Here is a 14,482-nt window from a genome sequence, read left to right as displayed (position 1 = left end):
TGGTTGCAGCAATGGACATAGTTCCTTTTTCTCGAATTCAGCTAAGACCATTACAACTGTGCATGCTCAAGACGTGGCATGGGGACTATACAGACTTGTCTCCAATGATTCAAGTAGATCAGATGACCAGAGACTCACTCCGTTGGTGGCTGACCCATGATCACCTGTCCCAGGGAATGAGCTTCCGCAGACCAGAGTGGGTCATCGTCACGACCGACGCCAGTCTATTAGGCTGGGGCGCGGTCTGGGATTCCCTGAAAGCTCAGGGTCTATGGTCTCGAGAAGAGTCTCTTCTCCCGATAAACATTCTGGAACTGAGTGCGATATTCAATGCTCTCCGGGCTTGGCCTCAACTAGCGAAGGCCAGATTCATAAGATTCCAGTCAGACAACATGACGACTGTTGCTTACATCAACCATCAGGGGGGGAACAAGGAGTTCCTTGGCGATGAGAGAGGTGTCCAAAATCATCAAATGGGCGGAGGATCACTCCTGCCACCTATCTGCAATCCACATCCCAGGAGTAGACAACTGGGAGGCGGATTATATGAGTCGTCAGACTTTCCATCCGGGGGAGTGGGTACTTCACCCGGAGGTGTTTGCCCAGTTGACTCAATTGTGGGGCATTCCAGACATGGATCTGATGGCATCTCGTCAGAACTTCAAGGTTCCTTGCTACGGGTCCAGATCCAGGGATCCCAAGGCGAGACTAGTGGATGCATTAGTGGCGCCTTGGTCCTTCAACCTAGCTTATGCGTTTCCGCCGTTCCCTCTCCTTCCCAGGCTGGTAGCCAGGATCAAACAGGAGAAGGCCTCAGTGATTCTGATAGCTCCTGCGTGGCCACGCAGGACTTGGTATGCAGACCTGGTGAATATGTCATCGGCTCCACCATGGAAGCTACCTTTGAGACAGGACCTTCTAGTGCAAGGTCCATTTGAACATCCAAATCTAGTTTCTCTCCAGCTGACTGCTTGGAAATTGAATGCTTGATTTTATCCATGTGCGGGGTTTTCGGATTCAGTGATAGATATTTTGGTCCAAGCCAGAAAACCCGTGAATAGAAAGATTTACCATAAAATATGGAAAAGATATATCTGTTGGTGTGAATCCAATGTATTCTCATGGAGTAAGATTAAAATTCCCAGGATCCTCTCCTTTCTCCAAAAAGGTTTGGATAAGGGATTGTCAGCGAGTTCTCTAAAAGGACAGATTTCTGCTCTATCTGTCTTGTTACACAAACGACTGGCAGCTGTGCCAGATGTTCAAGGTTTTGTACAGGCTTTGGTCAGGATCAAGCCTGTTTACAGGCCTTTGACTCCTCCCTGGAGTCTAAATTTAGTTCTTTCAGTTCTTCAAGAGGTTCCGTTTGAACCCTTACATTCCATAGATATCAAGTTATTATCTTGGAAAGTTCTGTTTTTGGTTGCTATTTCTTCTGCTAGAAGAGTTTCTGAATTATCTGCTTTGCAGTGTGACCCACCCTATCTGGTGTTCCATTCAGATAAAGTTGTTTTGCGTACCAAGCCTGGTTTTCTTCCAAAAGTTGTTTCCAACAAGAATATTAACCAGGAAATAGTTGTTCCTTCTTTGTGTCCGAATCCAGTTTCAAAGAAGGAACGTTTGTTACACAATTTAGATGTAGTCCGTGCTTTAAAGTTCTATTTAGAAGCAACAAAGGATTTCAGGCAAACTTCTTCTCTGTTTGTCGTTTATTCTGGCAAGAGGAGAGGTCAAAAGGCTACTGCTACCTTTCTTTCCTTCTGGCTGAAAAGCATCATCCGATTGGCTTACGAGACTGCCGGACGGCAGCCTCCTGAACGAATCACAGCTCACTCTACTAGGGCTGTGGCTTCCACATGGGCCTTCAAGAACGATGCTTCTGTTGATCAGATATGTAAGGCAGCGACTTGGTCTTCTCTGCACACTTTTGACAAATTCTACAAATTTGATACTTATGCTTCTTCGGAGGCTATTTTTGGGAGAAAGGTTTTGCAAGCCGTGGTGCCTTCTGTTTAGGTAACCTGATTTGCTCCCTCCCTTCATCCGTGTCCTAAAGCTTTGGTATTGGTTCCCACAAGTTATGGATGACGCCGTGGACCGGACACACCAATGTTGGAGAAAACAGAATTTATGCTTACCTGATAAATTACTTTCTCCAACGGTGTGTCCGGTCCACGGCCCGCCCTGGTTTTTTAATCAGGTTTGAAAAATGTCTTTCTTTATACACTACAGTCACCACGGCACCCTATAGTTTCTCCTTTTTTTCTCCTATCCGTCGGTCGAATGACTGGGGGGGTGGAGCCTGGGAGGGACTATATGGACAGCTTTCGCTGTGCTCTTTGCCATTTCCTGTTGGGGAGGAGAATATTCCCACAAGTTATGGATGACGCCGTGGACCGGACACACCGTTGGAGAAAGTAATTTATCAGGTAAGCATAAATTCTGTTTTTGAGTTGACTGTCCCTTTAAAATAGTGCCTAACATGTCCACATAGTTCCACACATGTTATAGTAGAATTTAAACACTTGTCAGCTTTCCAACTTTCACACAAATTTAGTAGGATACCTTAATATATAATTAACTAATGCAGTAATTAATAGATGTTAACAGAAGAGCCTGTATAGATAGTAGTTTTCATATAGAAAGCAATTTGCTTCTCTGAACTATGTAGGGGAGTCCCTTACAGCAGCCCAACAATATTTTTGCATAAAATTCCTCTAAATTACTAAATTAGCACACAGAGAAAATTATCCATATAAAACAATCACATTTTCTTGTGATGAATGGTTTAAAGGCCATAAATGTTAAATTATGGTGGAACTATATAAAAAAAAAACCTTTATTTTAACCCTGCTAAATACATTTAGGGTCTCAGCTAAATCTAGTATCCTCTTACAGATAAATGCTTAAATTCTTTTACACACAAAGAATTGGAAACATTTGCCCATCAGCCAATCACAAAACACATATATGTATATACTATTCTCTTTTGCACATGCTCACTAGGAGTTGTTGCCGCAAAATGTTCTTATAAAACTATTGTGCACATTTTAATAATGAAGGTAAAATGGAAACTTATTTTTTTTTTCCTTCGTTTTTTTAAACTGCATGCTCTAAATCGTGACGTTTTGACTTTAGTAGTTTTTCAATATTGGAAAATCATTGGTGTTAAAGGGACATGAAACCCAAAAATTTGCTTTCATGATTCAGATTACAATTTTAAATAACTTTTTAAATGTAGCCGTTAATCAGCAAGCTCTACCCAGGGTTCTGAACCAAAAATGTGCCGGCTCCTAAGCTTACATTTCTGCTATTCAAATAAGAATAAATTGATAATAGGAGTAAAATAGAAAGTTGCTTAAAAATGCATGTTCTATCCGAATCATGAAAGAAAGAAAGAAAGAAAGAAAGAGAATATTTTTTCATATCCCTTTATGGCAGCGTTGGTGAACCTTGGCACTCCTGATGTTTCAGAACTAAATTACCCATGATGCTTAGGCACTCTGAAGTCTAGTTAAGCATCATGGGAATTGTAGTTATGAAACATATGAGGGGCCAAGGTTTCCCATCCCTGCTTTAAGATGTTAGCTGTATTGGGTTTTGCAACTGAGAACATAGACCAATATTTGTGGTTTACAGGCAAATAATTCACTGTAACTTGCAGCTACTGGCTTTAAATAAATAAGCTTACATGCTATGTATGCTCAGTCAACGTGCTGCAGAATATCACTTTTGGTCAGACACAAACTTTATACAGTTAAGGGAACTGGATTACTGTGTTGTACTGTTAGCCGTAGATTGGACTGCAGTTCTATAAAATGTTTCTTAGCATGTTGAGACATTTTGATAATTCTTTATATTCTGTTTTCAGTTGAATCAGCTGGAGTGTGAGTGGAAAACAAGAAATCTGTCATCAAGTCTGCTCACAGGAAAGGAACTTGATGATGCAACCTTGAAAAAACACCTTCATCCACATATCAGGTTTGTTCACATGATGCTGCATTGCATAACTGAGAATATCATATTTGTTTTAGCTTGTAGGTAATTTAGATTGGTAATTAAAATATTATGATTGCTGTTGCACACTTCATTTGCCATTTAAATTCAGTAGAATGCATAATTAATGTGTGCATAATAAAGACACTGTAGTAACACTTACTCTGAATTTCAAATCAGCAGATTTTTGTCTGCAAATTTTTTCTTTCATTAAGGTGGCAAGAGTCCACGATTCGTTACATATGTGATATAACTTCATGCCAGGAGGAGGCAAAGTTTCCCAAAATCCTATAAATCTCCTCTCACCTCACACATACACACCTCAGTTTTTTACTTTACCTTTGTTGGAGGTGGTGGAGCATGATGATGTGCTTGCTTTCTTCTGTGAAAGGAGTTTTCAGAGCATATTGAAGCCCAGTTTCCCCTCAGTACAGTGCTTGTCAGAAGGATGCATTTGGAGTTTTGGCTAATTATACAATGGTTTTGCCTATTGTAAATTCCTTCATGGGCTTTCTGTAAATTCGGTTGCAGGGATTAGTCTTCTGCCTCCCTTTACAGATCAATGTTATTCAACTTTTCCATTTCCTCTGCTGATATGTTTCAGTACTGGTTTGGCTGTCTGCTACTTGATTGATAGTGCACAAGTGTCTTTAGGTAAGTATGTTTTACATTTTTTTTTTTTTTTTTTTAAATATTGACACTCATAGATATGTTTGGGGCACTTTTTATGTTAAATATATATGTATATGTGTGTGTATATATGTATATATACACATACATACTTGTGCAATGTTAAATGCTGGCAGCAATTATCGATGTTGGACGAACATGATTCGCTACAGCCCGGCATTTGTTAAATCTACCCCTTGGTCCCTATTGAAAAAGGAGCCTTATTTCCGATTTCAGACAGACAATATTACAACAGTAGCATTTGTCAATCATCAAGGGGGAACTCAGAGTTCGCTGGCTATGACAGAAGTATCGCAAATCCTCTCTTGGTCAGAAACAATTTTTTTGTCTAATTTCTGCGATTCACCTCCCAGGAGTGGACAACTGGGAGGCAGACTTTCTCAGTCGTCAGTTTCTACATCCAGGGAAATGGTCTCTTCACCAGGAATGTGTTCTTTCTAATTTTGGATTTGTGGGGCCTACCAGAAATAGATCTGAGGGCCTCTTGTTTGAACAACAAACTTCCCAGGGATCCCTGCTCTAGCACTTCCCAGTGATTTTATGCTCTAGCAGTTCCTTGGTCTTTCCAGCCTGCTTATATATTTCCCCCTCTGATCCTACTCTCCAGAGGGATTTCCAAAATAAAATTGGAACAGCCATTGGTCCCCACAGGATTTGGTATGTGGACCTGGTCCAAATGCCCGCCATGGCCTCTTCCTCTAAGGCCAGACCTATCTAAAGGTTCCTTTTCCGTCTTAATATGAGGAGAGTTCAAGGCTTCATTCATTACTTGTGGGAAATACAGAACCCAAGTGTAAGAAGATTCTGAGTAGTCTCTTATTGAGGGTAGTACTCTTCGGAATGGGACTGGAGTTTTAAGTGGTCTTGTCAGCCTCTCAGTGAGAGCATTGACGAGTGTTAGGGTCTGGAGATGCATGGAGAGTCTATCTGTGAAACCATCCAGACTTGTATTAACAGCTCCTTAAGCAATCAGGGTTGACGAGTTTCACTGCCTGCTTTCTATCACTCAAGTCCATGTCAGGAGCGATGCTACAACACTGTCAATCTTGAGAGGCTGTTTTCCTGTTCCATGGCGTAGATTCTGGTAAGATTGTTTCATTTTTTATACCTGTAATGATAACGCAAGAAGACAGGGTCACACTGTGACTCCTTTTATCTGTAAAGAATCAAGGGTTAATATCTCCAGAAGGTGATTATTGAACAGGGGGGGATGTATACATGATTGCTTTGTGTTTTTCTCTTGTAAAGGTGTATCCAGTCCACGGGTTCATCCATTACTTGTGGGATATTCTCCTTCCCAACAGGAAGTTGCAAGAGGACACTCACAGCAGAGCTGTCTATATTGCTCCTCCCCTAACTGCCACCCCCAGTCATTCTCTTGCAAGCTCTCGACAAGAAAGGAAGTATCAAGAGATATTTGGTGACTTAGTGTAGTTTTACCTTCAATCAAAAGTTTATTTTTTAAACGGTACCGGTATTGTACTGTTTCACTCTCAGGCAGAAATTGGAAGAAGAATCTGCCTGGAGGTTGATGATCTTAGCGGTTTGTAACTAAGGTCCATTCCTGTTCTCACACATAACTGAAGAGTATGGAAAGAAAACTTCAGTTGTGGGGACGGTTGGCAAATCACCTGCTTTGAGGTATGTTCAGTATATTTTTTTCTAGAGAGATAAGGTCTAGAAAATGCTGACAGTGCCTGATATATTTGAGGTAAGCCTGATACAGTGATTTAACAGCGACTGGGATCATGCTTACAAGATAAGGGTAATTTTCATGTTAACCCTCATAATACTTAGTGTTAAAACGTTTGCATTACTTAACAGAAAAAAAGTTTTTTCTCTGAGGGTGATAAATCTTTATTTCTCTTGTTAAGTGTATCCAGTCCACGGATCATCTATTACTTGTGGGATATATTCCCTTCCCAACAGGAAGTTGCAAGAGGATCACCCACAGCAGAGCTGCTATATAGCTCCTCCCCTCACATGTCATATCCAGTCATTCTCTTGCAACCCTCAACATAGATGGAAGTCGTGAGAGGAGTGTGGTGTTTTATACTTAATTCTTCAATCAAAAGTTTGTTATTTTTAAATGGCACCGGAGTGTGCTGTTTTTTCTCAGGCAGTATTTGGAAGAAGAATCTGCCTGCGTTTTCTATGATCTTAGCAGAAGTAACTAAGATCCACTGGCTGTTCTCGCACATTCTGAGGAGTGGGGTAACTTCAGAAAGGGAATGGCGTGCGGGGTCTCCTGCAACTAAGGTATGTGCAGTAAATTATTTTTCTAAGGAATGGAATTGACTAAGAAAATACTGCTGATACCGAAGTAATGTAAGTAAAGCCTTAAATGCAGTAAAAGTGACTGGTATCAGGCTTATTAATGTATGTGCAGTAAAATAATTTTCGAAGGAATGGAATTTGACTAAGAAAATGCTGCTAATACTGAAGTAATGTAGTAAAGCCTTAAATGCAGTAGAAGCGACTGATATCAGGCTTATCAATAAGAGATACATACTCTTTAAAAAAGGATGTTTAAAACGTTTGCTGGCATGTTTAATCGGTTTTTTTTTAGGTACATTGGTGATAAAACTTATTGGGGCATCATTTTTTCCACATGGCTGACTTATTTTCTGCATAGAAACAGTTAACTGAGGCTTCCCACTGTTGTAATAAGAGTGGGAGGGGCCTATTTTAGCGTTTTTTTGCGCAGTAAAAATTCAGACTCAGTCTTCCTGCTTCTTCCTGCATGATCCAGGATGTCTCTAGAGAGCTCAAGGGACTTCAAAAGTCATTTTGAGGGAGGTAATCAGTTACAGCAGACCTGTGACAGTGTGTTTGACTGTGTTAAAAACGTTTTTTTCTCTATTGATTATCCGTTTTGGGTATTAAGGGGTTAATCATCCATTTGCAAGTGGGTGCAATGCTCTGCTAGCTTAATACATTTACTGTGAAAATTTGGTTGCTATAACTGATTGGGTTCATTGTTATTTCAACTTGAGACAGGTTTTGTGCTTCTTAAAGGCGCAGTAGCGTTTTTTATATTGCTTGTAAACTTATTTTAAAGTGTTTTCCAAGCTTGCTAGTCTCATTGCTAGTCTGTTTAAACATGTCTGACACAGATGAATCTGTTTGTTCATTATGTTTGAAGGCCAGTGTGGAGCCCCATAGAAATATGTGTACTAAATGTATTGATTTCACTTTAAATAATAAAGGTCAATCTTTATCTGTAAAAGAATTATCACCAGAAAACGAGGGGGAAGTTATGCCGACTAACTCTCTTCACGTGTCAGTACCTTCGCCTCCCGCTCAGGAGGCGCATGCTAATATGGCGTCAAGTGCATCAGACACGCCCATAGCAATCACTTTACAGGACATGGCTACAATCATGAATAATACTCTGACAGAAGTATTATCTAGGTTGCCAGAATTAAGAGGCAAGCGCGATAGCTCTGGGATTAGGACAGAGCGCGCTGGTGCTGTGAGAGTCATGTCCGATACTGCGTCACAGTTTGCAGAACATGAGGACGGAGAGCTTCATTCTGTGGGTGACGGATCTGATCCAGGGAAACCGGATTCAGAGATCTCTCATTTTAAATTTAAGCTTGAGAACCTCCGTGTATTGCTAGGAGAGGTTTTAGCTGCTCTAAATGACTGTAACACAGTTGCAATTCCAGAGAAATTGTGTAGGCTGGATAGATACTATGCGGTGCCGGTGTGTACTGACGTTTTTCCTATACCTAAAAGGCTTACAGAAATTATTAGCAAGGAGTGGGATAGACCCGGTGTGCCCTTTTCCCAACCTCCTATATTTAGGAAAATGTTTCCAATAGACGCCACTACTCGGGACTTATGGCAGACGGTCCCTAAGGTGGAGGGAGCAGTTTCTACTTTAGCTAAGCGTACCACTATCCCGGTGGAGGATAGTTGTGCTTTTTCGGATCCAATGGATACAAAATTAGAAGGTTACCTTAAGAAAATGTTTGTTCAACAAGGTTTTATCTTGCAGCCCCTTGCATGCATTGCGCCTGTCACTGCTGCTGCGGCATTCTGGTTTGAGTCTCTGGAAGAGGCCATTCACACAGCTCCATTGGATGAAATTATGGACAAGCTTAAAGCACTTAAGCTAGCTAATGCATTTGTTTCTGATGCCATTGTACATTTAACTAAACTAACGGCTAAGAACTCCGGATTCTCCATCCAGGCGCGGAGAGCGCTATGGCTTAAATCCTGGTCAGCTGACTTGACTTCTAAATCTAAATTACTTAATATTCCTTTCAAGGGGCAGACCTTATTCGGGCCCGGCTTGAAAGAAATTATTGCTGACATTACTGGAGGTAAGGGTCATACCCTTCCTCAGGACAGGGCCAAATCAAAGGCCAAACAGTCTAATTTTCGTGCCTTTCGAAATTTCAAGGCAGGAGCAGCATCAACTTCCTCCGCTCCAAAACAGGAAGGAACTGTTGCTCGTTACAGACAGGCCTGGAAAACTAACCAGTCCTGGAACAAGGGCAAGCAGGCCAGAAAACCTACTACTGCCCCTAAGACAGCATGAAGGAACGGCCCCCTATCCGGAAACGGATCTAGTGGGGGGCAGACTTTCTCTCTTCGCCCAGGCGTGGGCAAGAGATGTCCAGGATCCCTGGGTGTTGGAGATCATATCTCAGGGATATCTTCTGGACTTCAAGGCTTCTCCTCCTCGAGGGAGATTCCATCTATCAAGGTTATCAGAAAACCAGTTAAAGAAAGAGGCATTCCTACGCTGTGTACAAGACCTCCTAGTAATGGGGGTGATCCACCCTGTTCCGCGGACGGAACAAGGGCAGGGATTTTACTCAAATCTGTTTGTGGTTCCCAAGAAAGAGGGAACCTTCAGACCAATCTTGGACCTAAAGATCTTAAACAAATTCCTAAGAGTTCCATCATTCAAAATGGAAACTATTCGAACCATCCTACCCATGATCCAAGAGGGTCAGTACATGACCACAGTGGACTTAAAGGATGCCTACCTTCACATACCGATTCACAAAGATCATTATCGGTACCTAAGATTTGCCTTTCTAGACAGGCATTACCAGTTTGTGGCTCTTCCCTTCGGGTTAGCTACGGCCCCGAGAATCTTTACAAAGGTTCTGGGCTCACTTCTGGCGGTTCTAAGACCGCGAGGCATAGCGGTGGCCCCGTATCTAGACGACATCCTGATACAGGCGTCAAGCTTTCAAATTGCCAAGTCTCATACAGAGATAGTTCTGGCATTTCTGAGGTCGCATGGGTGGAAAGTGAACGTGGAAAAGAGTTCTCTATCACCACTCACAAGAGTCTCCTTCCTAGGGACTCTTATAGATTCTGTAGAGATGAAAATTTACCTGACGGAGTCCAGGTTATCAAAACTTCTAAATGCTTGCCGTGTCCTTCATTCCATTCAACGCCCGTCAGTGGCTCAGTGCATGGAAGTAATCGGCTTAACGGTAGCGGCAATAGACATAGTGCCATTTGCACGCCTGCATCTCAGACCGCTGCAATTATGCATGCTAAGTCAGTGGAATGGGGATTACTCAGATTTGTCCCCTCTACTAAATCTGGATAGAGAGACCAGAGATTCTCTTCTCTGGTGGTTTTCTCGGGTCCATCTGTCCAAGGGCATGACCTTTCGCAGGCCAGATTGGACGATTGTAACAACAGATGCCAGCCTTCTAGGTTGGGGCGCAGTCTGGAACTCCCTGAAGGCTCGGGGATCGTGGACTCAGGAGGAGAAACTCCTCCCAATAAATATTCTGGAGTTAAGAGCAATATTCAATGCTCTTCTAGCTTGGCCTCAGTTAGCAACACTGAGGTTCATCAGATTTCAGTCGGACAACATCACGACTGTGGCTTACATCAACCATCAAGGGGGAACCAGGAGTTCCCTAGCGATGTTAGAAGTCTCAAAGATATTTCGCTGGGCAGAGTCTCACTCTTGCCACCTGTCAGCGATCCACATCCCAGGCGTGGAGAACTGGGAGGCGGACTTTCTAAGGCGCCAGACTTTTCATCCGGGGGAGTGGGAACTTCATCCGGAGGTGTTCGCTCAACTGATTCATCGTTGGGGCAAACCAGAACTGGATCTCATGGCGTCTCGCCAGAACGCCAAGCTTCCTCTTTATGGATCCAGGTCCAGAGACCCGGGAGCGGTGCTGATAGATGCCCTAGCAGCCCCTTGGGTTTTCAACATGGCTTATGTGTTTCCACCGTTTCCGCTCCTGCCTCGACTGATTGCCAAGATCAAACAGGAGAGAGCATCGGTGATTCTGATAGCGCCTGCGTGGCCACGCAGAACCTGGTATGCAGACCTAGTGGACATGTCGTCCTGTCCACCATGGTCTCTGCCCCTGAGACAGGACCTTCTAATACAAGGTCCTTTCAACCATCCAAATCTAATTTCTCTGAAGCTGACTGCATGGAGATTGAACGCTCGATCCTATCAAAGCGTGGCTTCTCAGAGTCAGTTATTGATACCTTAATACAGGCACGGAAGCCTGTTACCAGAAAAATCTACCATAAGATATGGCGTAAATACTTATATTGGTGCGAATCCAAGAGTTACTCAAGAAGTAAGGTTAGGATTCCCAGGATATTGTCCTTTCTACAAGAGGGTTTGGAAAAGGGCTTATCTGCTAGTTCGTTAAAGGGACAGATTTCTGCTCTGTCTATTCTTTTGCACAAGCGTCTGGCAGAAGTTCCAGACGTCCAGGCTTTTTGTCAGGCTTTGGCCAGGATTAAGCCTGTGTTTAAAACTGTTGCTCCTCCGTGGAGCTTAAACTTGGTTCTTAAAGTTCTTCAAGGTGTTCCGTTTGAACCCCTTCATTCCATTGATATTAAGCTTTTATCTTGGAAAGTTCTGTTTTTGATGGCTATTTCCTCAGCTCGAAGAGTCTCTGAGTTATCTGCCTTACATTGTGATTCTCCTTATCTGATTTTCCATTCAGACAAGGTAGTTCTGCATACTAATCCTGGGTTTTTACCTAAGGTAGTTTCTAACAGGAATATCAATCAAGAGATTGTTGTCCCATCATTGTGCCCTAATCCTTCTTCAAAGAAGGAACGTCTTTTGCATAATCTGGACGTAGTCCGTGACCTGAAGTTCTATTTATAGGCAACTAAAGATTTTCGTCAAACTTCTTCCCTGTTTGTCGTTTACTCTGGACAGAGGAGAGGTCAAAAAGCTTCGGCAACCTCTCTCTCCTTTTGGCTTCGTAGCATAATACGCTTAGCCTATGAGACTGCTGGACAGCAGCCCCCTGAAAGAATTACAGCTCATTCTACTAGAGCTGTGGCTTCCACCTGGGCCTTTAAGAATGAGGCCTCTGTTGAACAGATTTGCAAGGCTGCGACTTGGTCTTCGCTTCACACCTTTTCAAAATTTTACAAATTTGACACTTTTGCTTCTTCGGAGGCTGTTTTTGGGAGAAAGGTTCTACAGGCAGTGGTTCCTTCAGTTTAAGTTCCTGCCTTGTCCCTCCCATCATCCGTGTACTTTAGCTTTGGTATTGGTATCCCACAAGTAATGGATGATCTGTGGACTGGATACACTTAACAAGAGAAAACATAATTTATGCTTACCTGATAAATTTATTTCTCTTGTAGTGTATCCAGTCCACGGCCCGCCCTGTCTTTTCAAGGCAGATCTAAATTTTAATTAAAACTCCAGTCACCACTGCACCCTATGGTTTCTCCTTTCTTGTTTTGTTTCGGTCGAATGACTGGATATGACATGTGAGGGGAGGAGCTATATAGCAGCTCTGCTGTGGGTGATCCTCTTGCAACTTCCTGTTGGGAAGGGAATATATCCCACAAGTAATGGATGATCCGTGGACTGGATACACTACAAGAGAAATAAATTTATCAGGTAAGCATAAATTATGTTTTTGGGGCCTAGTTTTCCACATGGCTGTTATTTTACTCCTAGGAGTAGTTTTTTATGGCCCTCTGACCGAGTGCATGGTGGGAGGGGCCTATTTTCGCGCACTTTATGCGCAGTTGTTATACAGACTGAGACATCCAGATTCTCTAAAGGAGTCCTCTGGCATCTAGGACCACTATAGAGGGGTTCTTTCCTGCAAAAATCGTGTTTAAGGGAAGGTAGGAGCCACAGTAGAGCTATGGCAGTGTGTTTGACTGTTTTTTAACAGTGTAACCGTTTTTCTAATCCGTTTTTGGGCCTAAGGGGTTAATCATCCATTTGCAAGTGGGTGCAATGCTTCTTTAGTCTCTTGTACACACTGTAAACATTTTGTAGAGTTTACTGCTTTTTAACACTGATTTGCAGTTTATATTGTAGTTTTTTTTTCTCTTAAAGGTACAGTACCGTTTTTGTTTAATTGCTTTTCACATTTATTAAAGTATTTTCCGAGCTTGCTGGTCTCATTACTAGTCTGTTAAACATGTCTGACATAGAAGAAACTCCTTGTTCATTATGTTTAGAAGCCATTGTGGAACCCCCTATTAGAATGTGTACCAAATGCATTGACCTTTCTATAAGTTATCACCAGAGGTTTCTCAGACTGACAAAAGGGAGATTATGCCATCTAACTCTCCCCATGTGTCAGAACCTATAACTCCCGCTCAAGTGACGCCAAGTACATCTGGCACGTCCACTGCGTTTACTTTACAGGACATGGCGGCAGTTATGAATCATACTCTCACAGAGGTATTGTCCAAACTGCCAGGGTTACAAGGAAAGCGAGACAGCTCTGGGGCTAGAATAAATACAGAGCTCTGACGCTTTAGTAGCTATGTCTGATATACCCTCACAATGTACAGAAGCCGAAGCAGGAGAGCTTCTATCTGTGGGTGACATTTCTTATTCAGGGAAGGCGTTATTTCAGTCTGACTCTGAAATGACAGCATTTAAATTTAAGCTTGAACACCTCCGTGTGTTGCTCAGGGAGGTTTTAGCGACTCTGGATGACTGTGACACCATTGTAGTCCCAGAGAAGTTGTGTAAAATGGACAAATACTTTGCTGTGCCTATTTACACTGATGTTTTTCCAATCCCTAAGAGGTTTTCAGAAATTATTACGAAGGAATAGGATAGACCAGGTGTACCGTTCTCTCCCCCTCCTGCCATTAAAACGATGTTTCCCATAGATGCCGCTACACAGGACTCGTGGCAGACGGTCCCTAAGGTGGAGGGAACAGTCTACCCTAGCTAAACGTACAACTATTCCCGTCGAGGACAGTTGTGCTTTCCTAGATCCAATGGATAAAAAACTAGAGGGTTTCCTTAAGAAAATCTTTATACCACAAGGTTTTATTCTCCAGCCTCTTGCATGCATTGCCCCAGTTACTGCTGCAGCGGCTTTCTGGTTCGAGTCTCTTGAAGAAGCTCTACAGGTGGAGACCCCGTTGGATGATATCCTAGACAGGCTTAAAACTCTTAAGTTAGCCAATTCATTTATTTCTGATGCCGTTTTTCATTTAACAAAGCTAACGGCTAAGAATTCAGGTTTGCCATTCAGGCGCGTAGGTCAGCTGACGTTACTTCAAAGTCTAAGCTTCTTAACATCCCCTTCAAAGGGCAGACGCTATTCGGGCCTGGATTGAAGGAGCTCATTTCTGATATTACTGGAGGAAAAGGCCACGCCCTTCCCCAGGATAGGTCCAACAAATCAAGGACCAAACAAACCAATTTTCGTTCCTTTCGAAACTTCAAGAGTGGCGCAGCTTCAACTTCCTCTGCTGCGAAACAAGAAGGAAATTTTGCCCAGTCCAAGCCAGTCTGGAGACCTAATCATCAGGCTTGGAACAAGGGAAAGCAGGCCAA

The 14,482-nt window shown here is 42.7% G+C and overlaps 1 protein-coding gene across 1 annotated transcript in view; it reads left to right on the top strand.

Annotated features, from left to right (window-relative positions):
- The window catches only part of MDN1 (midasin AAA ATPase 1), a 1,255,339-nt gene that overhangs the window by 903,110 nt on the left and 337,747 nt on the right, over nt 1-14,482 (top strand). The window contains 1 exon segment of the mRNA XM_053710546.1: nt 3,872-3,981. Coding sequence (XP_053566521.1) covers nt 3,872-3,981 — 110 coding nt within the window.

This window comes from Bombina bombina, chromosome 4 (assembly GCF_027579735.1).
Source record: "Bombina bombina isolate aBomBom1 chromosome 4, aBomBom1.pri, whole genome shotgun sequence".
In the NCBI taxonomy this organism is placed as follows: domain Eukaryota; kingdom Metazoa; phylum Chordata; class Amphibia; order Anura; family Bombinatoridae; genus Bombina; species Bombina bombina.
Note: the sequence above shows the minus strand (reverse complement) of the source record. Positions and strands in the feature narration are given on the sequence as shown.